Source organism: Nerophis lumbriciformis, linkage group LG02, assembly GCF_033978685.3.
Source record: "Nerophis lumbriciformis linkage group LG02, RoL_Nlum_v2.1, whole genome shotgun sequence".
Lineage (NCBI taxonomy): Eukaryota > Metazoa > Chordata > Actinopteri > Syngnathiformes > Syngnathidae > Nerophis > Nerophis lumbriciformis.
In genome coordinates, this window is record NC_084549.2 from 67,582,950 (window position 1) to 67,608,902 (window position 25,953).

The 25,953-nt window shown below is 39.3% G+C and overlaps 2 protein-coding genes across 2 annotated transcripts; both read right to left on the bottom strand.

The window, feature by feature from the left end:
- Positions 1-1,447: 1,447 nt before the first annotated feature.
- Positions 1,448-22,941, bottom strand: slc22a15 (solute carrier family 22 member 15). Its single transcript, XM_061967902.1, has 13 exons — positions 22,723-22,941; positions 18,206-18,334; positions 18,017-18,149; positions 14,918-15,082; positions 14,718-14,847; positions 14,592-14,652; positions 8,983-9,140; positions 8,747-8,887; positions 4,916-5,001; positions 4,742-4,850; positions 4,602-4,674; positions 4,364-4,519; positions 1,448-1,835 (listed from the first exon to the last, which is right to left on the bottom strand). Exons 1-13 carry the CDS (start codon positions 22,804-22,806, stop codon positions 1,791-1,793), a joined length of 1,470 nt encoding a protein of 489 aa, XP_061823886.1. The 5' UTR covers positions 22,807-22,941; the 3' UTR covers positions 1,448-1,790.
- Positions 22,939-25,953, bottom strand: LOC133611193 (lymphocyte function-associated antigen 3). Its single transcript, XM_061967905.1, has one exon. The coding sequence runs from the start codon at positions 25,838-25,840 to the stop codon at positions 25,058-25,060; it is 783 nt and encodes a 260-aa protein (XP_061823889.1). The 5' UTR covers positions 25,841-25,953; the 3' UTR covers positions 22,939-25,057.

Genomic DNA, 25,953 nt, shown 5'->3' on the forward strand with positions numbered 1-25,953 from the left:
TAAGTGGACAATGATTGATTTAGTAGTCCTAATTTAATGAATAAAATCAATTAATTAAAACAATGTAAAACATTTAAAATATATATACATATATATAAATACAAAAAATATTAATTGACACCACAGAATGTTTTATTTTCCCCCACGGTTAAAGTTAGTTTCCTCGCGCGGCTTTGACACAGCGACATCAAGTGGACATTAATAGAAGTGCACCAGAAAAAGTTTGTTTAAATGTATCATTTATATAGTAACCCTCAATAAATGGATAAAATCAAAAAGTGTTTATATATATATATATTTATATATATACAAACGACAAAGATATGATAGAATACCACGAAATGTCTTATTTTTTCCTAGGGATTAAGTTAGATTTGCTCGCGCGGTTTTGCCACGTCAGGGTTCCACAGCGACCATTAATGGAAGTGCGCCAGAATTTTATTAATTTTGTTTTTTTAATTAATCATTTATTTAGTGACCGTAAATAAATGAATTAAATTAATCCAAAAAAAATAAACATTTATATATATATATATATATAAAATAAATGAATACCACTAAATGGTATTTTATTTCCCCACCGATGAAGTAAATTCCCTCAGACTTCTGACACATTTGGGTCCCACAGCGACACTAAGCGACCAATGATGAAAGTTCACCTTAATTTTTTTCACAATTCTGTCATTTTAATTAAATTACTACAAATAATTAAAAAAAAAAATATATATATATATATATATATATAAAATGAATAACACTAAAGGTTTATTTCCCCCCTACTGATGAAGTAGTCCCTCGGACTGCTGACACATTAGGGTCCCACAGCGATACTAAGCGACCAATAATAGAAATGCATCTTGTGTGTATGTGTGTGTATATATATATATATATATATATATATATTTTTTTTTTTTTTTTTAATTCACCAGTCAGTCATTGAATGACTAAAAATATATAAATATATAAAACAAAAAAATATATATATTTTGGACAAAATTAATCATTTAATTGCCATAATTAAAAGCATAACAGTATTAAATTAGAAAATACATACATATATATATGTGTATGTATATATATATATATATATATATTTTTTTTTTTTTTTTTTTTTAATTCACCAGTCAGTCATTGAATGACTAAAAAAAGTAATAATAATAAAAATTAAAAAAAAATAAAAAAATATATATATATATAAAACAAAAATATATATATATTTTGGACAAAATTCATCATTTATTTGCCATAATTAAAAGCATAACAGTATTACAGTAGAAAATACATACATATATATGTATATATATATTTTTTAATTATTTTTTTTTAACTCACCAGTCAGTCATTGAATGACATATATACATATATATATATATATATATATATATATATATAACAAAAATATATATATATTTTGGGCAAAATTAATAATTTAGTTGCCATAATTAAAAGCATAACAGTATTACAGTAGAAAATACATATTTTTTGTAATTCATCATTTATTTAGTCACCCTATATACATATAAAAAATTATTCCATTTCTTAAATATATTTTAAAAATACATAGCTATATTAAAAAACAATTAGATGAATACCACTATGGATGTAGTTTTAATGACCACATGGCGGCACTGGGATCAAAGTCTCTTTTGAGCAGAATGAAGACAACCTCTTATTAAAATAGACATTTACTTTCACACACATCCTGAAATAGTCCACAGCAACATTACACCCTGCCTTGTACTGCTGCGTCCCTGCAGGGGGTCCCCCAGTGTCAGGGCCCTGAAGAGCGTTCATTCGACGTTGGAGTCCCGCTTGTCGTCTTCGTACAGGAGAGGCTGAGCAGCAGGAGGCACATAGAACATAAAAGTGTGTTTATATTTGCGCTGTGGTCTGTGTACAGGATCCTCACAACCGGGTAGGCCCCAGCTGAAAGGGGCCACTTGACGACCACGAGTCATGTATTCAAATTCAACAGATGTGTGGTTCTATCAGCGGGAAACACAATATCAGAATAATCTCAGAGACACAGTCGGGGCCCCCATCCAGGGGCCCCTCCCAGCAGCGACACTCTTGGAAAAGTGCGCTCGTGACGTGCGAGTTTGTTTAGGATCCGATACCAAGTAAAATTCAGGCTGGTATCAGCGGTGAGTGTGATGCGCTTCCATTGGTTAAAGATATATGTTTTTTTGTGGGAGTTTGGGGGCCCCAGGCACCCCAAATACCTTGGAACGGGCCTGTCCGTGTATGTTTGTCCATCTTAAACACTCAATTATGTTCCGCCACATTTACCCCCGCACATTAGTAACTGTTGAGAGCGATGCATAGCGCACAGTTTTATTGGTAAATGGGAGACGAGAGGTTATCATCACACTCCAACATCTCTAACATGTCAGTGCTGCCTCTTTGCTCGGTCAGCATTGCAAATGAAAATATGTTCTCAATTGTCTTAGCATGGATAAATATATGTTTAAATAAATAAATGTCAACTATGTTTATATTACCCAGAAGGCTTAGTGCTGTAGACAGGAACAGGAAGTAGGTCTAAGCTACAATTGTGTGGTTTGATTGATAGAGTTGATGTCGTTACACCTTGTTGTTGTCCACACTAACAGAAGTTTTATTACACAGTTGACATTAATACTGTAGGCGCTACTTTTTTCCTACGCTTTGAACCCTACGGCTCATAAAATGGTGCGGCTAATTTAAGGATTTTTCTTCGCTGACGGCCGTAATGTTTCATGTTCAATAGTTTTCATAAAACCCAAGCAGAGACACTGAAAAGGTACGTTATAGTTTGTGCTACGGCGCCATCTTCTGGCCGGTTCGCTCACTGTTGCGGTGAAAGTGTATTTCCTGTTTTAATGTCTTGAACCGGAAGTAAAACCGTCAATAGCGTTTCTACTCGTATGGATTCTTCATTCATCACTCCAAGCAACGTTTGTAAGTTTTACAATATAACTATAACAATTCTTACTCACTAAAGCGTCTCATGTGTGATGTCTGTAGGAGCGTTTTCATGCATATTTGTACATGTTATCGTAATGTAATCAAGCTAGCGTCCTTAGCATTAGCTAATATGCTAACACCTTTACAAGTGTCTGTGTTAGTAATTAGAGATGTCCGATAACATCGGCCGATAAATGCTTTAAAATGTAATATCGGAAATTATCGGTATCGGTTTCAACCTCCCGATTTTCCCGGGAGACTCCCGAATTTCAGTGCCCCTCCCGAAAATCTCCCGGGGCAACCATTCTCCCGATTTCCACCTGGACAACATTATTGGGGGCGTGTCTTAAAGGCACTGCCTTTGGTGTACGCTTTTCCTCCATACAAACAGCGTGCCGGCCCAGTCACATAATATATGCGGCTTTTACACACACATAAGTGGATGCAAGGCATACTTGGTCAACAGCCATACAGGTCACACTGAGGGTGGCCGTATAAACAACTTTAACACTGTTACAAATATGCGCCACACTGTGAACCCACACCAAACAAGAATGACAAACACATTTCGGGAGAACATCCGCACCGTAACACAACATAACAAATACCCAGAACCCCTTGCAGCACTAACTCTTCTGGGACGCTACAATATACATCCCCGCTACCACCAAACCACGCCCACCTCAAACCTGCCCCGAGTTGGACAATATCGGAATATTGGATATCGCCAAAAAAGCCATTATCGGACATCTCTATTAGTAATCTTTACTTACAACGGCATTCTTTTTGTATTGTTTCAGTTTCACAAATCCCTCAGTAAATTCAGCAAAACATCAAATTGGAGTTATTGATTCTGTTTAGCTGACTGGAGAGCTGGCTTGCGCAGCTAGTGGGGTCCATGACGATGACTTCTGTTTTGTTTGATCAGCCGTTTTACTGCCATGTTACAGACACCGTTTGGAAACTATAACCAACCATGCATCACAATAGCTCTTGTCTCAAAGTAGGTGTACTGTCACATCATGCCGTGACTTATTTGGAGTTTTTTGCTGTTTTCCTGTGTGTAGTGTTTTAGTCCATGTCTTGCGCTCCTATTTTGGTGGCTTTTTCTCTTTTTTTGGTATTTTCCTGTAACAGTTTCATGTCTTCCTTGACCGCTATTCCCTGCACCTGCTTTGTTTTAGCAATCAAGATTTCAGTTGTTTTTACCCTTCTTCGTGGAGACATTGTCGATTGTCATGTCATGTTCGGATGTACATTGTCTTTGCTCCACAGTAAGTCTTTGCTGTCGTCCAGCATTCCGTTTTTTGTTTACTTTGTAGCCAGTTCAGTTTTAGTTTCGTTCTGCATAGCCTTCCCTAAGCTTCAAGACTATGGGTAAAACAGAACAAATCGCAACCGTAGCCCTACAAATCACCTTGTTCTCAAGAACTCTGCCCTTGCTGGCGCAGAGCTCCTCCAGGGTCTCGGCCGGCGGCCTGTCGAAGGTTTCCGGCAGCAAAAGGACCAAACAGCCGGCGGAGAGGCCGCTCACACAGAAGACCATGAAAGGCATGGACGTGGCCAACGCCCGCTGGAACACAGGACACATGCCGCCTTAGTCTCACTCTGCGTCCCGGGGTCCCTCTAAAAGGGGCAAAGGCACTCGCTCTCACCATGGCGGGAACAAACGGAGCCAGAATTCCTCCCAGTCTGCTGGACATGGAGCACACTCCCAGCCCGGCGTTCCTGAAAAGGTGCAAGCGTGGAAAAAGGCGAGGGCCCAGACGCTGGCGGCGTGGTGAAGGACGCTCACCTGACAACGGTGGGGTAGAGCTCCGACGTGTACACGTAGGCGATGTTGAACGTCGCGCTGATCATCAGCTTCCCCAACAGCGCCAGCCAGGTGACGACCGCTGACCACTCTGCACACGCGCGTACAAGCTTTAGAGGCGGCCGCTGGGGCGTTGCCATGACGACGGCCTCTCACCTGCACCCTCGGGGATGAAGACGGTGACGAGGCAGGCACAAGCACCCAGACACAAAAAGGCTGACATACTCTTCCTCCTGCCGGCCCTGCAACACAACATCCAGCAGGTTTCCTTCAAAGTTCTTCCTAAATGTTCTCATGGCGGACCCTGAGACCCTCCGCCACTCGCCTCCTAACTGTTGCCCACACCACGTCACGTCTTTACACCATCATCTGTGGAACATCTTGCTGGAGGACCTCAGGGCTGCAGAGAACCTTCATGTGTTGGAGGTGTGTGAATACTGTATCTTATGTTCTATGTGAATACTGTATCTTATGTTCTATGTGAATACTGTATCTTATGTTCTATGTGAATACTGTATCTTATGTACTATGTGATTACTGTGTCTTATGTTCTATGTGAATACTGTATCTTATGTTCAATGTGAATACTGTATCTTATGTTCTATGTGAATACTGTATCTTATGTTCTATGTGAATAATGTGTCGTATGTTCTATGTGAATACTGTGTCTTATGTTCTATGTGAATACTGTATCTTATGTTCTATGTGAATACTGTGTCTTATGTTCTATGTGAATACTGTATATTATGTTCTATGTGAATACTGTATCTTATGTTCTATGTGAATACTGTATCTTATGTTCTATGTGAATACTGTATCTTATGTTCTATGTGAATACTGTATCTTATGTTCTATGTGAATACTGTGTCTTATGTTCTATGTGAATACTGTGTCTTATGTTCTATGTGAATACTGTATCTTATGTTCAATGTGAATACTGTATCTTATGTTCTATGTGAATACTGTATCTTATGTTCTATGTGAATAATGTGTCGTATGTTCTATGTGAATACTGTGTCTTATGTTCTATGTGAATACTGTGTCGTATGTTCTATGTGAATACTGTATCTTATGTTCTATGTGAATACTGTATCTTATGTTCTATGTGAATACTGTATCTTATGTTCTATGTGAATACTGTATCTTATGTTCTATGTGAATACTGTATCTTATGTTCTATGTGAATACTGTATCTTATGTTCTATGTGAATACTGTGTCTTATGTTCTATGTGAATACTGTATCTTATGTTCTATGTGAATACTGTATCTTATGTTCAATGTGAATACTGTATCTTATGTTCTATGTGAATAATGTGTCGTATGTTCTATGTGAATACTGTGTCTTATGTTCTATGTGAATACTGTATCTTATGTTCTATGTGAATACTGTGTCTTATGTTCTATGTGAATACTGTATATTATGTTCTATGTGAATACTGTATCTTATGTTCTATGTGAATACTGTATCTTATGTTCTATGTGAATACTGTATCTTATGTTCTATGTGAATACTGTGTCTTATGTTCTATGTGAATACTGTATCTTATGTTCTATGTGAATACTGTATCTTATGTTCTATGTGAATACTGTATCTTATGTTCTTTGTGAATACTGTATCGTATGATCTATGTGAATACTGTATCTTATGATCTATGTGATTACTGTGTCTTATGTTCTATGTGAATACTGTATTTTATGTTCTATGTGAATACTGTATCTTATGTTCTATGTGAATACTGTATCTTATGTTCTATGTGAATAATGTGTCGTATGTTCTATGTGAATACTGTGTCTTATGTTCTATGTGAATACTGTATCTTATGTTCTATGTGAATACTGTATCTTATGTTCTATGTGAATACTGTATCTTATGTTCTATGTGAATACTGTATCTTATGTTCTATGTGAATACTGTGTCTTATGTTCTATGTGAATACTGTATCTTATGTTCTATGTGAATACTGTATCTTATGTTCTATGTGAATACTGTATCTTATGTTCTTTGTGAATACTGTATCTTATGATCTATGTGAATACTGTATCGTATAAAGTTCTACACTGTATTTTCTTATGTTCAATATGAATGCTGTATCTTATTATGTTCTATGCGAATACTGTCTTTTATGTTCTATATTATGTTTTATGTGAATACTGTATTTTATGTTCTATGTGAATACTGTATCTTATGTTCTATGTGAATACTGTCTCTTATGTTCTATGTGAATACTGTATCTTATTATGTCCTATGTGAATACTGTATCTTATAATGTTCTACACTGTATTTTCTTATGTTCAATATGAATGCTGTATCTTATTATGTTCTATGTGAATACTGTCTCTTATGTTCTATATTATGTTTTATGTGAATACTGTATCTTATTATGTTCTATATGAAAATTGTTTCTTATTATGTTCTATATTATGTTCTATGTGAATACTGTATTTCATGTTCTATGTGAATACTGTATTTCATGTTCTATGTGAATACTGTATCTTATGTTCTATGTGAATACTGTATCTTATGTTCTATGTGAATACTGTATCTTATTATATTCTATGCGAATTCTGTATCTTATGTTCTATTTGAATACTGTATCTTATGTTCTGTGAATACTGTATCTTATGTTCTATGTGAATACTGTATCTTATAATGTTCTACACTGTATTTTCTTATGTTCAATATGAATGCTGTATCTTATTATGTTCTATGTGAATACTGTATCTTATGTTCTATATTATGTTCTATGTGAATACTGTATCTTATGATCTATGTGAATACTGTATTTTATAATGTTCTACACTGTATTTTCTTATGTTCAATATGAATACTGTATACTATTATGTTCTATATTATGTTCTATGTGAATACTGTATCTTATTATGTTCTATGTGAATACTGTATTTTATTATTGTCTATAATATGTTCTATGTGAATACTGTATATTATGTTCTATGTGAATATTGTATCTTATTATGTTCTATGTGAATATTGTATCTTATTATGTTCTATGTGAATACTGTATCTTATTATGTTCTATATTATCTTATACGTATGTGAATACTGTATTTTATTATGTTCTATGTGAATACTGTATCTTATTATTGTCTATATTATGGTCTGCGTGAATACTGTATCTTATTATGTTCTATGTGAATACTGTATCTTATTATTGTCTATAATATGTTCTATGTGAATATTGTATCTTATTATGTTCTATGTGAATACTGTATCTTATTATGTTCTATGTGAATACTGTATCTTATTATTGTCTATATTATGGTCTACGTGAATACTGTATCTTATTATGTTCAATGCGAATACTGTATCCAATTATGTTCTATATTATGTTCTGTGAATACTGTATCTTATTATGTTCTATAAGAAGACTGTATCTTATTATGTTCTATATTATGTTCTATGAGAACATTGTATCTTATTATGTTCTATATTGTGTTCAATGTGAGTACTGTATCTTATCATGTACTATGTGATTACTTTATCTTAATATGTTTTATATTAGGTTCAATATGATTACTTTATCTTATGTTCAATTTGAATACTGTATCTTATTATGTTCTATGTTAATACTGTCTTATTATGTTCTATATTATGTTCAATGTGATTACTTTATCTTATTATGTTCAATGTGGATACTTTATCTTATTATGTTCTATGTGAATACCAGCAAACTAGCGTTAGTCGGTCCATAATTATATCAACGTGTGGTTATCAATTATGTTTTTTTTCAATCATTTTAACGTATTACTGCAATACTAAGTGTGGGGAGTATCATTACTGCTGTTTATGTGCATGTAGTACTCACGCCCGCAGCTGCTGCAAAGAGCCCGGAACTACGCGTGCACACGAGCGTTATCGAGGCTGGCAAACTTATTGAGTTCCTTTTCGTTTATCACAGGGTTAATTGACTTATCGAAAATTGTCCCAAGTGTGTGTGTGTGTGTGTGTGTGTGTGTGTGTGTCTCACCAGTGTTGGTTGATGACATAAACACACAGCGGGTAGGCGGGCAGTTCCACCAGGCCGTACATGGCCATGTTCACATAACGACTTCCAGACATCTGACTGGCGCCCAGAGTCAGGCCGTAATACACCAGACTGCACACATACCTGCACACACAGACACACACACACACACACACACACTTATTCTTGGTGGTTGTCATGGATACGGGACCCAAACGCCCTGCTAAAGTTGTCCTCACCAGACATACATCAGCACCAGCGTCCTGAAGCGGAGGACCGGGTGGGTGAGCAGCCGCAGGACTCCCGCGCTTCTGTCGCCGCCCTTGGTGCCGCCCACTCGCCGCAGAGTCAGTTTGGGGGCGGGTCTACCGTTCCTCAGCGCCATGTAGCGCAGGACCTCCAACGAGAGGAGACCCCATGCTCAAAGACCTCTCAGAGAGAAGGCCCGGACTAAAATGCGTGAGCCTTACAGCGACAGACTTGTCGGGTCTGAACCGACTGCGCCCTCGCTGGTCGCTACCACGCTACACACAACAGGGCGCCCCCCCCCCCACCTCTATGTGGGAGGGCGTGGGAGATTGTCTAGTTTCACCTATTTAGGTTAAAAATATTTTTTGCAAACCATTAATTATAGTCTGCAAATGATGTGTTGTTGTTGAGCTCGGCAGAGTAACCGTGTAATACTCTTCCGTATGAGTAGGTGGCAGCCGGTGCTAATTGCTTTGTAGATGTCAGAAACAGCGGGAGGCAGGGTGCAGGTAAAAAAGTTTCTAATGCTTAAACCAAAAATAAACAAAAGGCGAGTGGCCCTAAGAAAAGGCATTGAAGCTTAGGGAAGGCTATGCAGAACAAAACTAAAACTGCACTGGCTGCAAAGTAAACAAAAACAGAATGCTGGACGACAGCAAAGACTTACTGTGGAGCAAAGACGGCGTCCACAATGTACAACCGAACATGACGTGAAAATCGACAATGTCCCCCACAAAGAAGGATAAAAACAACTGAAATATTCTTGATTGCTAAAACAAAGTAGATGCGGGAAATATCGCTCAAAAGGAAGACATGAAACTGCTACAGGAAAATACCCAAAAAAAGAGAAAAGGCCACCAAAATAGGAGTGCAAGACAAGAACTAAAACACTACACACAGGAAAACAGCAAAAAACTCAAAATAAGTCAGGGGGTGATGTGACAGGTGGTGACAGTACACCTACTTTGAGACAAGAGCTACAGTGATGCATGCTTGGTTATGGTTTAAAGTCATATCCAACAATTGCGACGACTTTTTACTGTCAACTGAGTTTAGTTTTTTAATGATTTCTGCTGGTGGTGTGCCTCCGCATTTTGTCTACGCAAAAAATGTGCCTTGGCTCAAAAAAGGTTGAAAAACACTGGTCTAGATCTCCCCAAACTTCTCCAAATTGCTTTTATGGTTTGGAAGTTTTTAACGTTTTATGGAGCTGGTTATTCATCAGAATTTGTTAGTAACAAGTTTGGGGAGATTTGGACATAGTTGGAGTATAATAGTACATTAAAACCATAAAAACCATAAATCTTTAATAACGTAATTTACGGACTATAAGCCACTAATTTTTCCCTACACTTTGAACCCTGCGGCTTGTAAAACGGTGTGGCTAATTTATAGATTTTTCTTCGCTGGCGGCCATATTGCAAATTATTTTCATTAAGACATTGAAAAGGTGTGTTATTGTTTGTGCTATGGCGCCATCTTTTGGATGATTTTGCTTATGGCAGGTGCTGCTGGGTGAACGCCTACAAGTGTTTCCTGCTTTGAACCAGAAGTAGAAGTTCCGTTTCCGTCTTCTAGCCATCAATAGCGTTTCTACTCAGCAGGATTCTTCATTCATCACTACAAGCAACGTTTGTACGTTTTACAATATAACTAAAACAATTCTTACTTACTAAAGCGTCCCATGTGTGATGTCTGTAAGAGTGTTTTCATGCATATTTGTACACGCTATCGTAATGTAATCAAGCTAGCATTGTTAGCATTAGCTAATATGCTAACACTTTTACGAGTGTCTGTTAGTACTATTAACTTACAATGGCATTATTTTTGTATTGTTTCAGTTTCACAAATTCCTTAGAGAATTCACCAAAACGTCACCGTGGAGTTATTGAGTCTGTTTAGCTGATTGGAGAGTTAGTTTGCACAGCTAGTGGGTCCATGTCTAGGACTTCTGTTTTGTTTGATCAGCCGTTTTACTGCCGTGTTACAGACACCGTTTGGAAACAATTAAGGTATGTAAATAAACATTTACAGAATATTTCTGTGTAAATAACTCATTTCACAACGTATATACAGTCGCGATCAAAAGTTTATATACACTTGTAAAGAACATAATGTCATGTCTGTCTTGAGTTTCCAATACTTTCTACAACTCTTACTTTTTTGTGATAGAGTGATTGGAGCACATACTTGTTGGTCACAAAAAACATTCATGAAGTTTGGTTCTTTTATGAATTTATTATGGGTCTACTGAAAATGTGAGCAAATGTGCTGGGTCAAAAGTATACATACAGCAATGTTAATATTTGCTTACATGTCCCTTGGCAAGTTCCACTGCAATAAGGCACTTTTGGTAGCCATCCACAAGCTTCTGCTTGAATTTTTGACCACTCCTCTTGACAAAATTGGTGCAGTTCAGCTAAATTTGTTGGTTTTCTGACATGGACTTGTTTCTTCAGCATTGTCCACACGTTTAAGTCTGGACTTTGGGAAGGCCATTCTAAAACCTTCATTCTAGCCTGATTTAGCCATTCCTTTACCACTTTTGACGTGTGTTTGGGGTCATTGTCCTGTTGGAACACCCAACTGCGCCCAAGACCCAACCTCCGGGCTGATGATTTTAGGTTGTCCTGAAGAATTTGGAAGTAATCTTCCTTTTTCATTGTTCCATTTAAAGCACCAGTTCCATTGGCAGCAAAACGGGCCCAGAGCATAATACTACCACCAACATGCTTGACGGTAGGATGGTGTTCCTGGGATTAAAGGCCTCACCTTGTCTCCTCCAAACATATTGCTGGGTATTGTGGCCAAACAGCTCCATTTTTTTTCATCTGACCACAGAACTTTCCTCCGGAAGGTCTTATCTTTGTCCATGTGATGCTCTGGGCCTGTTTTGCTGCCAATGGAACTGGTGCTTTACAGAAAGTAAATGGGACAATGAAAAAGGAGGATTACCTCCAAATTCTTCAGGACAACCTAAAATCATCAGCCCGGAGGTTGGGTCTTGGGCGCAGTTGGGTGTTCCAACAGGACAATGACCCTAAACACACGTCAAAAGTGGTAAAGGAATGGCTAAATCAGGCTAGAATTAAGGTTTCAGAATGGCCTTCCCAAAGTCCTGACTTAAATGTGTAGACCAGCGGTTCTTAACCTGGGTTCGATCAAACCCTAGGGGTTCGGTGAGTGGGGCTCAGGGGTTCGACGGAGGTCAAAACACACCCGACTCATCGTGTAAATAAAAACTTCTCCCTATCGGCGTATTACGGATACGATAATAGCAGAAGTCAGACTGGTTTGCAGGTGTGTAATTTGTTGTGAGTTTATGCACTGTGTTGGTTTTGTTGTTTGAACAAGGTGATGTTCATCCACGCTTCATTTTGTGCACCAGTAAAAAAAACATGGTAACACTTTAGTATGGGGAACATATTCACCATTAATTAGTTGCTTATTGACATGCAAATTAGTAACATATTGACTCTTAACTAGTCATTATTAAGTACTTATTAATGCCTTATTCGGCATGGCCTTATTATAACCCTAACCCTCTAACCCTAACCAAATAACCCTAACCAAATAACTCTAAATTAAGTCTTTGTTACTTAGAATATGTTCCCCTAGTGCAGGGGTCGGCAACCTTTACCAGTCAAAGAGCCACTTTGATCAGTTTCACAAATTATAGAAAACAATGGGAGCCGCAAACATTTTTTGAAATTTAAAATGAAATAACACTGCATACAAAGTTTTGTTTTTGCTATGTATAAACCAGGGGTCTCAGACACGCTGCCCTCACCTTAATATGGAATTTGAATGCTGGTGCGGCACGCGGGTTTTATATGAATGGCGATTGTCAGCGTCATGCGTGCCGAGATGGTACAGCATATAGCACCCACTGCAACCAGCGTGCCTGATAAGCCACACGTTGTGTGGGCTTCCGCTTGCTCACGTAAGTGACAGCAAGGCATACTTGGTCAAAAACCACACAGGTTACACTGACGGTGGCGGTATAAAAAAAAACTTTAACACTCCTACTAATAATGCGCCACACTGTGAGCCCACACCAAACAAGAATGACAAACACATTTCGGGAGAACATCTGCACCGTAACAACATAAACACAACAGAACACATACCCAGAATCCCATGCAGCCCTAACTCTTCCGGGATACATTATACACCCCCGCTACCAAACCCCGCCCACCTCAACCGACGCACAGAGAGGGGGGGGTTGATGTGTGAGGGAGCAGGGTTGGGGTGGGGGCGGGGTTTGGTGGTAGCAGGGGTGTATAATGTAGCCCGGAAGAGTCAGGGCTGCATAGGATTCTGGGTATTTGTCCTGTTGTGTTTATGTTGTGTTACGGTGCAGATGTTCTCCCGAAATGTGTTTGTCATTCTTGTTTGGTGTGGGTTCACAGTGTGGCGCATTATTAGTAAGAGTGTTAAATTAGTTTTATATGGTCACCGTCAGTGTAACCTGTGTGGCTGTTGACCAAGTATGCATTGCTGTCACGTACGTGTGCAAGCAGAAGATGCATACTGTATAACAAGTGGTTGGGGCGGCACACTATTAATACAGGTTGTAGAGGGCATCAAATGTTGTACCATCATGGCACGCCCTTATTATAGATGAAAGGGTGAATATTAATCCCGGGAGTTTTCTGCGAGAGTTACTGAATTCCGTAAGTCTTACGGGAAAATCGGGGGGTTCGGCTGGTAAGCCGCTGAGCCGCATCAGAGTGATCAAAGAGCCGCATGCGGCACCGGAGCCGCGGGTTGCCGACCCCTGCCCTAGTGTCCAAAAAACTCTAAATTAAGTATTTGTTACTTAGAATATGTTCCCCATACTAAAGTGTTACCAAAACATATAACTTTGTCTTGAATTTGAAAAAAAAAAAACATTTTATTTTTCACTAAAGAAGGGTTCGGTGAGTGCGCATATGAAACTGATGGGGTTCGGTACCTCCAACAAGGTTAAGAACCACTGGTGTAGACAATGCTGAAGAAACAAGTCCATGTCAGAAAACCAACAAATTTAGCTGAACTGTATCAATTCTGTCAAGAGGAGTGGTCAAAAATTCAAGCAGAAGCTTGTGGATGGCTACCAAAAGCGCCTTATTGCAGTGAAACTTGCCAAGGGACATGTAAGCAAATATTAACATTGCTGTATGTATACTTTTGACCCAGCACATTTGCTCCCATTTTCAGTAGACCCATAATAAATTCATAAAAGAACCAAACTTCATGAATGTTTTTTGTGACCAACAAGTATGTGCTCCAATCACTCTATCACAAACAAATAAGAGTTGTAGAAATGATTGGAAACTCAAGACAGCCATGACATTATGTTCTTTACAAGTGTATGTACACTTTTGACCACGACTGTAGCTGCAGCTAATATATGAGAAAATATTTTTCTTCTAAAGCCTAATGGGTGTGGCTAACATACCGGTGCTCTGTATAGTCCGGAAAATAGGGTAACATAAAAACTGTAATAGTTAAACCAAATATTTTTGATTGGGTTTGTTGGTTGGGACAAGTTTGGGGAGACTTGGACAAGGTGGGGGAGGGGCCAACGTCACACAGGTGTGAGGAAGACATTCACCTGCTCGGCCTGGTCCGTATGGTTCCGACAGTAGAGCCAGCGTGGAGATTCTGGAAGCGTGCTGGGAAGATGAGACGACATCATCAAACACTGCGACGTCCAAGTGCTTCCAAACGAGGCACTCACACCGACAACAGGAAGCAGAGCACGCCGGACGAGTTGGCCGCCATGGCCAGGGTCCTCCACGGCCTGATGGCGTAACCCAGCGCTCCGAAGAGGACGATGCCCACCGCAAACGTCACACTGGTCAGCGTTCCTGCCCAGGCAAGGAGACATGGAGATGTTTTCTGCTGAACAGTACAAACACGCCATGCGAGGCTTCGTACCCGTCATGGCCCAGTAGGACTTGCCCACGTACTCCTGGGTGAGCACGAAGCAGACCAGGCCGATGCCGCCGTTCATCAGGCCCACCAGGAGGCGCGAGGCGGCAAACAGCTCGTAGCTGGGCGCCGCCACCGTCACGTAACCGAAGAGCACCTCAAAGAAGAGACCTGCCGGAAGATGATCTAATGTTAGGGCTGGGTGATCAAACGATATCAAAATATATCACGATACATGTAATCCACCTCAATAGAAAATGTGTTCCATAAAACGCTCCATTTATTTGTCTTCTTGGTGGGAAGGAGAAAGTGGAAGTATGGAAGCAAGGTTGGTTTCGTAAACAAAGACACTCGCTCTCTGGTAACCGAGCAACGCAGGAAGTGATCACTGATCAGTGGGCGTGACACGCCAACAGCCAATCAGGTGACAGTATCAACTACAAAGTTTTGTTGTCTGGCGCTTGATTCTGTGCATGCAGTGAGAAGAGAAAGTCCAAATGAAGAAATTGTGGATAAAAGACAGATGTGAAACCCCTTGGAGGAACAAAGAGGACCACTGAGAAAAAGAGAAACACTGAGAAAAAGAGAAAATTGGAAAAAAAAATGAAAATTGAGGGAAAAAATTGAATTTGTGGAAAAGAGGGAAATTGAGAAAAAAAGAAAAAATTAAAGAAAAAAAAGAGACAAATTGAGGAAAAGGGGACAATTGAGGAAAAAAAGAGAAAAAAATAAGAAAAAAGGACAATTGAGGAAAAAGAAAAGAAATTTAAAAAATGGAGAGGAAAAAAATGAAAATTGAGAAAAAAAGAGAAAAAAAATAAGAAAAAAGGACAATTGAGGAAAAAGAAAATAAATTTAAAAAATGGAGAGGAAAAAAATGAAAATTGAGAAAAAAAGAGAAATTTGAGGAATAGAGGAAATAATTAAAGAAAGAAGAGATACATTCAGAAAAAAGTTGAGTTGAGAAAACAGGAAAATGAGAAAAAAGGAACAAAATTCAGGGGAAAAAAGAGGAAAATTTAGGAAAAAAAGGAAATTTGAGGAAAAGAGGAAAATTTAAGGGAAACAATTTAAAATTGAGGGGGAAAAAGGACAATTCTGAAAAAAGAGAAACATTTTGGAAAAAAGACAATTGAGGAAAAAAGCAAAATTGAGAAAAAAACGAAAATGACAAAAAAAGGAAAATGTGAAATAATTAACATTGTGGGGAAAAAAATTGAGGGAAAAAAAAGATGAAAATTGAGAAAAAATTTAAATTTGAGGAATAGAGGAAATAATTAAAGAAAGAAAAGATACATTCCGAAAAAAATGAAAGTTGAAAAAACAGGAAAATGAGGAAAAAGGAACAAAATTGAGAGGAAAAAAGAGGAAAATTGAGGGGAAAAAAATGAAATTTGAGGAAAAGAGGAAAACTGAGGGGGAAAAAATTTAAATTAAGGGGAAAAAGGACAATTCTGAAAAAAGAGAAACATTTTGGAAAAAAATGACAATTCAGGAAAAAAAAAAGCAAAATTGAGAAAAAACGAAAATGACAAAAAAAAGGAAAAATTTGAAATAATTAACATTGTGAAAAAAAAAGAAAATTGAGGGAATAAAAAGATGAAAATTGAGAAAAAATTGAAATTTGAGGAATAGAAGAAATAATTAAAGAAAGAAAAGATACATTCCGAAAAAAAAGGAAAGTTGAAAAAAGAGGAAAATGAGAAAAAAGGAACAAAATTGAGAGGAAAAAAGAGGAAAATTGAGGGGAAAAAGAGGAAAATTGAGGAAAAAAAGGAAATTTGAGGAAAAGAGGAAAACTGAGGGGGGGGGAATTAAAATTGAGGGGGAAAAGGGACAATTCTGAAAAAAGAGAAACATTTTGGAAAAAAATGACAATTGAGGAAAAAAAGCAAAATTGAGAAAAAAGAAAAATGAGAAAAAGAGAGGAAAAATTAGAAAAAAATTAACATTGTGGAAGAAAAAAGAAAATTGAGGAAAAAAAGAGAAAATTTGAGAAAAGGGAAAATTGAGAAAAAAAGGACAATTGATTAAAAAAATGGGGGCCAATTTCTATCAATATAAAGTGTTGCCACGCAAACCCCGAAAGAAAATGTAGAAAATAAAAGTTAAAGTTAAAGTTAAAGTACCAATGATTGTCACACACACACTAGGTGTGGCGAGATTATTCTCTGCATTTGACCCATCACCCTTGATCACCCCCTGGGAGGTGAGGGGAGCAGTGGGCAGCAGCGGTGGCCGCGCCCGGGAATCATTTTGGTGATTTAACCCCCAAAAGACTACATTTCCTACAATTGGAGGCAATTCTACACTATTTTTAACCTTTAGATTTATTCTCATCTACCAACGTCTTTTGTCATGTCACATTCTATTACAAGCATGCAAATAATGTTTCCCTTTTGGCAACTCTATAACCAGGCCCCCTACGGTAATATACTTCCTGATCTTTTCTGTTTACAATCATAAATATACTTTCTCGCCGGCCACTAATAATCGCTCTACAACTACAACTGCTTAGGAACTAACAGTGTTTGGAATCATCCTAATATGATTAGCAGCAAAGTAGACAGTCGTCAACGTTGTGGCTCAGAGACTGTATTGGATTTTTCAAGGGACCGTACTTAGACCAATGTTGTCTGCTCATGATGCAAGGCAAGACCGCTAATACCACACCCCCTTAGCTCACCCTTTAGAGCACAGCTGTAACTTCCTGCCACTAAACCTGCAGAAAATAGTTCTTCTCTGGGTTTTTTGTTTACTTTTTCACACTTTGCACTATTTTCTTACACTTTATGAAGCATTTCTTACATATTCCTTCATTTTAAGCGCTTATTGTTAAGTGTTCAATGTGGTTTGACTATTTTGTTGACACTGTTTGAGTGTTTTCCATGCTTGTGTTGACATTTCCTTTCTGCCTTTATAGCTGAGGGATTGTATCATAAACAAATATATTGTAATCATGCTCCTTAATTTCCATAGCTCATAAAAATATCAATAATTATTCATATCAACCGATATAAAACACCGATATCGCGATACAGTTTTCAGCCGTACGGCCCAGCCCTACATCATATACTATAATGTTACATCAGATTGGACACTCACCTGCCAAGTAAACGGGTCTCCTGCCGATCCTGTCCGAAAGCGGTCCGAAGATGATGTTGCCGAGGAGGAGGCCGGCAAAGAAGAGCGATCCGGCCAAGCTGACCTTGTAGGCCTGCTGCTTGACCAGCAGCCACTGAGGAGCAAGATCAAGGTCAGGAGCTTCTTCACCAACCTGCTGACCTTCCTCACCTCTGTCACGATGGAGTCAACGTCCCCGGAGAAGACCACGGGCGACTGGAGGCCATCCAGCTCACCCGTGCTGCGTTCTGGAGCCGCTCCGACCAGAACCATCAACATGGACTGACACGCCATATAGAGCTGAAACACATTTTGAAAAACTGGATTATTTGATGCTGACTCTATACACTGTGTATGCGTGTGCGATACAATACCGATATTAGAGCATTGATACCAATACAATATCAGCAGGAATCATACATTATGTATTAGTATGTAGTGTGGAAAAAAAGTTTGATCAAGGGAAATTAGTCAAACGGAGAAGAATGATGGTTATGAAAAACATGAACCTGTTCATTATTAACGGTCAGGAATGGACTTATTTTAGATTTAGATTTATTGGTCCCCTTGAGGAAATTCATTTTCACTGCCGTACATTTGGACAATAGACATTACATATCACAAAAAAAAAAAAAAAAATGCTGTCTTTAAGTTGAATTGGGGTGATTAATTGTATTTTTTTGTGAAGTTAAGCTCATGACGCAATAAGTTGAGTGATGCAGACACATTTGTTACTGGATATTTTTTAATACTTCATCTGCCCTGGGGCATTTTTTATGTGCAAGTAATATGCAACTATAAATATTTGATACTTGTTTATATTGACAAATGTCATGTTTTATTGCTCAATAATTATTACCTATGCCTAGCTTGTGTGCTAGTGTGTGCTTAGCTGTTGTGTAGCTGCTTGTAAATGACTTTAGTAAAATAGAATAAATGTGTGCTTGTTGGAGGACATGCAGATGTTAACTGTCTGTCCGGCTTTGCACAAAACACGGTGCAGGGCTGCTTGTATCGCACATGATATCACACACACACAAGTAAACACGCTGCAGGACCCCTCGTATCGCACATGATATCACACAAATGTAAACACGCTGCGGGACTGCTTGTATCGCACATGATATCACACAAAGGTAAACACCCTGCAAGACTGCTTGTATCGCACATGATATCACACAAAGGTAATTATGCTGCAGGACTGCTTGCATCGCACATGATATCACACACGTAAACACGCTGCAGGACTGCTCGTATTGCACATGATATCACACACGAATAAACACCCTGCAGGACTCCTCGTATCGCACATGATATCACACAAATGTAAACACGCTGCAGGGCTGCTTGTATCACACATTATATCCCAAAAAGGTAAACACGCTGCTAGACTGATTGTATCGAACATTATATCACACAAAGGTAATTACGCTGCAAGAAAGCTTGTATCACACATGATATCACACACAAGTAAACACCCTGCAGGACTCCTCGTATCACACACGTAAACACGCTGCAGGACTGCTCGTATTGCACATGATATCACACACAAATAAACACCCTGCAGGACTCCCCGTATCGCACATGATATCACGCAAAGGTAAACATGCTGCAGGACTGCTTGTATCGCACATATCACACAAAGGTAAACACGCTGCAAGACTGCTTGTATCGCACATGATATCACACACAAGTAAACACCCTGCAGTACTCCTCGTATCACACATTATATCACACACAAGTAAAAAGGCTGCAGGACTGCTTGTATCGCACATGATGTCACACCAGTGACGTGCGGTCACTAGAGGCATCATGGAAAGAAAAAAAATGTAAAAAGAAAAAAAAAAATTAAATTGTTATATGTATCCAGTGATTATACTATAAAGTTATTTTCCATTTAACTTCACCAGTTTTAGATTATTTTTATTCAAAATCGCTGAATTTTCACATTTGCCGTTCAAATACTGAGAAGAGACGGTGCGGTGAACAGCAGCCAGTCAAGGCACGTCACTCAGTGCCTCAACATGGATTGCGGACTCGGCTAACTGCTGGTCTGCTGTGCAGTGAGACTGTATTGCTATATGAATTATATAATACATTTCCATAGTTTAGTTAGCTGAGGTATATAATGTACAGTGTATTTTGTCAACAACTGTATGTGTGTAAAGTATTTCTTGTGCTGAGCGATCATAAAACTGCTGCGAAGACGCACTGGCTGAGGCTCGCGTAATCCCGCCTCCTGGTGCTGGTTAAGGCACCTTCGCCGCAGACTGCACCCCCCGACGAGAGCGCCACATCAACCAAAGCCCACACCCAAACCCTCCACGTGCAAGACCGAATCCACCCAAAAAAAGTCACTTAACAAGAAGCCAAAAAGTGCAAAAACAACATTGCTCGCGCCGGAGGAGCCGTGAACGACTGCAAGGACACAACATTAGGTACACCTGCAGACTGCAGCACGGATTTCATATTTCATTCATTCACAACTCCTCCAACACGAACACCACTGTTCCCGCACTTATAAGTAAAGGTAAGACCATAATAACGTTTTTTTATTAAATGTGCTTTTTTGTGTGCTACAGTTTGTATGTGTATAGTTAAAGTTAAGTTAAAGCAGGGGCGTCACTAGCTTTTAAGGACAGGGGGGGCTTTGCCCCCAGGAGATGCACAGGATGCGAGCGAATGTTACGCACGAGCACAAAACTTCACAAACGGCTAACAAAGACTTAGAAATGATTCATTGTTATTATTATTTATTTTTTTAAATGCACGGGACAAAATGAAATGCTCCCCGGGACGATGGCTTTTAACCAAATATTTCGATTGTAGCTGAGATAGGCTCCAGCGCCCCCCGCGACCCCAAAGGGAATAAGCGGTAGAAAATGGATGGATGGATGGATTTTCTTTTTCTTTTTATGTATTTATTCATTTTACATTTTATATTAAATGTCTTGGTTTTTCCTCCCTCTGAAAATCCTATTAAATGTTTAACAAGCCATCCTATAATAATAAAACAGCTATTAATGTAACAATACAATAAAACAAATATATTTAATGATGTTTTTTTTCATTATTTCAACAATAGGCTAATGTATATTACTTTATATAGATTCTACAAGAAACACAAAACTTAAAAAATAAATGATTTACAATTGCACACACAAGGTTTTGTGCAGCTTCACTCATTGTAAAGGAAGATAATGTGCTTCGTACACCTGCAGGACCGCAAGCAAGGTCGCAGAGAAAATGCGGGCTGGAATTTGAGTGATGTTGGCATTTTCTATATGAACAAGTGGAATGGATTGGATACCGACGCACGGAAGGGGCTCTCTACCTTACGCTACGAAGTGAGGGGAAACTGAGTGAATAATAACAGGTTAAATGATTATTTATTTAAAGTCATATTTGGGCCACTTTTTAATGAATATGTCGGCATTTATTTGTAAAAAAAACAACAACAAAAAACACCAAATTATTTAGGGGGGCTTAAGAATATTTTAGGGGGCTTGAGCCCCCCTAAAATAGGCCTAACAACGCCAATGAGTTAAAGTACCAATAATTGTCACACACACTAGGTGTGGTGAAATTTGTCCTCTGCATTTGACCCATCCCCTTGATCACCCCCTGGGATGTGAGGGTAGCAGTGGGCAGCAGTGGGCAGCAGTGGGCAGCAGCGGCGCCACGCCTGGGAATAATTGTTGGTGATTTAACCCCCAATTCCAACCCTTGATGCTGAGTGCCAAGCAGGGAAGAATGCTGGTATGAGCTTTTAAACATAACCCGTTAACTGCTGCCAATCAAATGGTGAATAAGATACTCTTTAGGGTTCATATGTTTGTAAATCTGACTGTGATGAAGTCAGTGCCTCACCAGTCATGAACCTCACCGCACGTCACTGTGTCACACAGAGGTAAACACGCTGCAGGACTGCTCGAATCACACATGATATCACACAACTGTAAACACGCTGCAAGACTACTTGTATCGCACATACTACACACAAGCAAAGACGCTGCAGGACTGCTTGTATCGCACATGATATCACACGCAAGTAAACACACTGCAAGACTACTTGTTTAGCACATATTACACACAAGCAAAGACGCTGCAGGACTGCTTGTATCGCACATGATATCACACCCAAGTAAACACGCTGCAGGGCTGCTTGTATCACACACAAGTAAACACGCCGCAGGACTGCTTGTATCGCACATGGTATCACACACAAGTAAACAGGCTGCCGGACCACCAATAGACTAGTATTTGCATAGATTAAAATGATTCTGAGACAAGTCTTATTTTATAACTGCAACCAGCCATTAGGTCCCGTCGCTAAAGTAAACAGTCTAGTTGTAAACGTCATCAAGCGGCGATTCCCCAAAAGGACTACGTCATCAGTCCGCACAGGACCACTACAAACAACACATTTGTTGGAGATAAAAGAAACTAAATATTATATTTCACGATACGCCGAATGGGACAGCTGCTCATAAAAATGTTGTTTAGCGGTCAAAATATGGTTAAACTTCACTTCATTGCATAAATAGTCGCCGATGCTCCTTTTTTCCAACAGAGTCTGGTTCGGGGCGCCTTCGCGACAACGGGGCTACGTTGAGACGACTAATTATGTCTTTTAAAATAAGTCACCAAAGTCCACTCTGCGTGTTTTCACCCGGGTCGAGTCTCACCTGGGTCAGAGCCAGGACACACACGGCTCGCTTCTGATAGGCACCGAACTCTCCGACCACCTGGAAAGCCTCCTCCAGGTCCATCGTCCATGTCGGGAGCTTCCGAGGCTCGTTCACGGCACAAGTCTAGCCCTGCGCGCTCACTTCCGGTTTGGTCGCGGTGGCGCGCGTACCCGCGTTTTTTTCCCCTTTACACACGAACGTGAGACGTTCAGGGGTCGATCGAGCAAATCGTTTATTTCAGCGCTTCAAAACATTCGAAAAAGCAGCAACAAGCGAACGATTAATTTAGGAAAATGCAACAAGATTGTCCATCAACAATACCTTTTTTTCAGTCTCAATAAAACATGAATGTTTGTAAAAACAAAACAAACAAAAAACACTTTTAGATATTTACAAAATAATGTGCCTATGAAAGTGTATAATTTAAAGTTATGTGCTTGTAAATGCTGAACTTAAAACAGAAATGTACACTTTTTACACACATAGGATGGACAGCATTTCCAGAATGTGGAAAAGTAAACATTTATACATTCAGAACTTTGCGTTAGGGGCCAGTTTCAGAAAGTCAATTAAATAAATAACGTGGAAAATTAAACATTTATACTGTAAAATAATGCACCTTATAGGTTTTTGAGATACGAGCCATCCATCTATTCATGTTTGCTTCAGAACTTTGCGTTAGGGGCCAGTTTCAGAAAGTCAATTTAAAAAATAAAGTAATGTCGAAAAATATGTTGGCCCTGCGATGAGGTGGCAACTTGTCAAGGGTGTATCCCGCCTTCCGCCCGAATGCAGCTGAGATAGGCTCCAGCACCCCCCGCGACCCTGATAGGTACAAGCGGTCAAAAATGGATGGAAAATTAAACATTTATACTGTAAAATAATGCACTTTATGAATTTGTGGGATACAAGCCATCCATCTATTCATTTTTGCTTTAGAACTTTGCGTTAGGGGCAAGTTTCAGAAAGTCAATAAAAAAAATTATGTGGAAAATTAAACATTTATACTGTAAAATAATGCACCTTATGAATTTGTGAGATACGAGCCATTCATTTGTACATTTTTGCTTTAGAACTTTGCGTTAGGGGCCAGTTTCAGAAAGTCAATAAAAAAAATTATGTGGAAAATTAAACATTTATACTGTAAAATAATGCACCTTATGAATTTGTGAGATACGAGCCATTCATTTGTACATTTTTGCTTTAGAACTTTGCGTTAGGGGCCAGTTTCAGAAAGTCAATAAAAAATTAAAAAATAATAGGGAAAATTAAACATTTATACTGTAAAATAATGCACTTTATGAATTTGTGGGATACGAGCCATCCATCTATTCATTTTTGCTTTAGAACTTTGCGTTAGGGGCCAGTTTCAGAAAGTCAAAAAAATAATAATAATAGGGAAAATTAAACATTTATACTGTAAAAAAATGCACCTTATGATTTTTTTTGGGATACGAGCCATCCATTTATACATTTTTGGTTTAGAACTTTGCATTAGGGGCCAGTTTCAGAAAGTCAATAAAAAATTTAAAAATAATGGGGAAATTTAAACATTTATACTGTAAAATAATGCACCTTATGAGTTTTTGAGATACAAGCCAAGCCACCCATTTATACATTTTTGCTTTAGAACTTTGCATTAGGGGCCAGTTTCAGAAAGTCAATTAAAAAAAATAAAGTAATGTGGAAAATTAAACATTTATACTGTAAAATAATGCACCTTATGGGTTTTTGAGATACGAGCCACCCATCTATTCATGTTTGCTTTAGAACGTTGTGTTAGGGGCCAGTTTCAGAAAGTCAATAAAAATAATAATGGGGGAAAATTGAACATTTACACTGTAAAATAATGCACCTTATGAGGTTTTTGAGATACGAGCCATCCATTTATACATTTTTGCTTTAGAACTTTGCGTTAGGGGCCAGTTTCAGAAAGTCACTAAAAAAATAAAGTAGAAAAATGTAAATAAAAAGTTAATAGTCGTGGCTATGTAGCGGTAGGTAGGGGAGAGTACAAAAAAAAAAAAAAAAGAAGAAGTTTGGTCAACATAGTTATCTTCATTTCCCGTGAGTGCAATTGCATTGTCATTGGCGCCAACGTGACACAGCAACGGTCAAAGCGGAAGTGTCCAACAAGCGCATTAATAAGGGACAATTGGGTTAGTATGACATTCATCTTTGGAGAAACTGATCCAAAAAAAAGCGGACATTTTGGGCATTTTGCACGGACACTTGCGGTGGTTAGCCTCGGACCACTCCTGTGACGCTTCGGTCCATCGTGTCCAGACTGCGGGCCTCCGCGGCCACGCAAGCACCTTTCCAGACAGGAACGTCAAGGCTTGTCCGTAGAAGGGTTGGGATCCATCGGCACTCGCTCTTCCCCGTTGGTGTCCGTCGGACGTGGTAATTCTTGACGGCGTTTTCTCTTGTTGTACCAAACCAGGATCACTGCTGCCACCACAACAACCAGGATGATTATGACCAGACCGGCGATCCATCCCCGTCCAGTGCTGACCTTTTCCTGATAAAAGGGGTTAGCGAAGGGCTCGCTTTCCTTCTGGCTGATGGGGTTCTTCATGACGCAGGACAAGCTCTTCACCTCCTGACTGTGGACGTCAATGGTGATGTTATTTGTCTTAAGTTCTGGGTTGTGCGTCCAGTGGAAGGTCACCGGTCCGGCCTGGCTGGTGTTTCCATCGCAGTGCAGCTTGCATTGGCCCGAGTCTTTGGAACATGCCACCGGGGACAAATGGATCTGAGGTTGAGGTACCGGACTGATGATCTTGGCAATGAAGGTGTTCGGCTGAGAGACCTTGTTTAACTCCAGCATGAACTTGCCCACGTCCTGCGCGCCCACACCAGAGATCTGCAGATCCCCGGTCACCGTATTCAGGGTGGTTCGGCTTTTGAACTTGCCGTAGTAGATGACGTCACTACCGTCGTCCCACTCGGCGACCAGGTCGCCGTTGAGCGACCACACCACGTTAGTGAAATGGCCCGACTTGCCAGGTCGTAGATGCAGTGTGCCGCCCTTTGCGACAAATGCGTCGGTGTCAAGCGACCAGCAAAGACACAACAACGAGCCCAAAAACACACATAGTACACTAAACTTCATCTTTTGTCCGTTGTAGCCCGCTTACACCGAGTTTATCAAAAATAACACGACGGCACACTCCCTTTTATCTTAGGAAGCAATCACAGACAGGAAATAGGTGTCCGCGTCGCTGC

Coding starts and splice junctions, on each gene's coding strand:
- LOC133611193 (XM_061967905.1), bottom strand. CDS start 25,840: ATGAAGTTTAGTGTACTATGTGTGTTTTTGGGCTCGTTGTTGTGTCTT.
- slc22a15 (XM_061967902.1), bottom strand. CDS start 22,806: ATGGACCTGGAGGAGGCTTTCCAGGTGGTCGGAGAGTTCGGTGCCTAT. Junction 14,653..14,717: donor CTCTGCTTCCTGTTGTCGGT/GTGAGTGCCTCG, acceptor TCATCTTCCCAG/CACGCTTCCAGAATCTCCAC. Junction 4,520..4,601: donor CTCCGTTTGTTCCCGCCATG/GTGAGAGCGAGT, acceptor CCTGTGTTCCAG/CGGGCGTTGGCCACGTCCAT.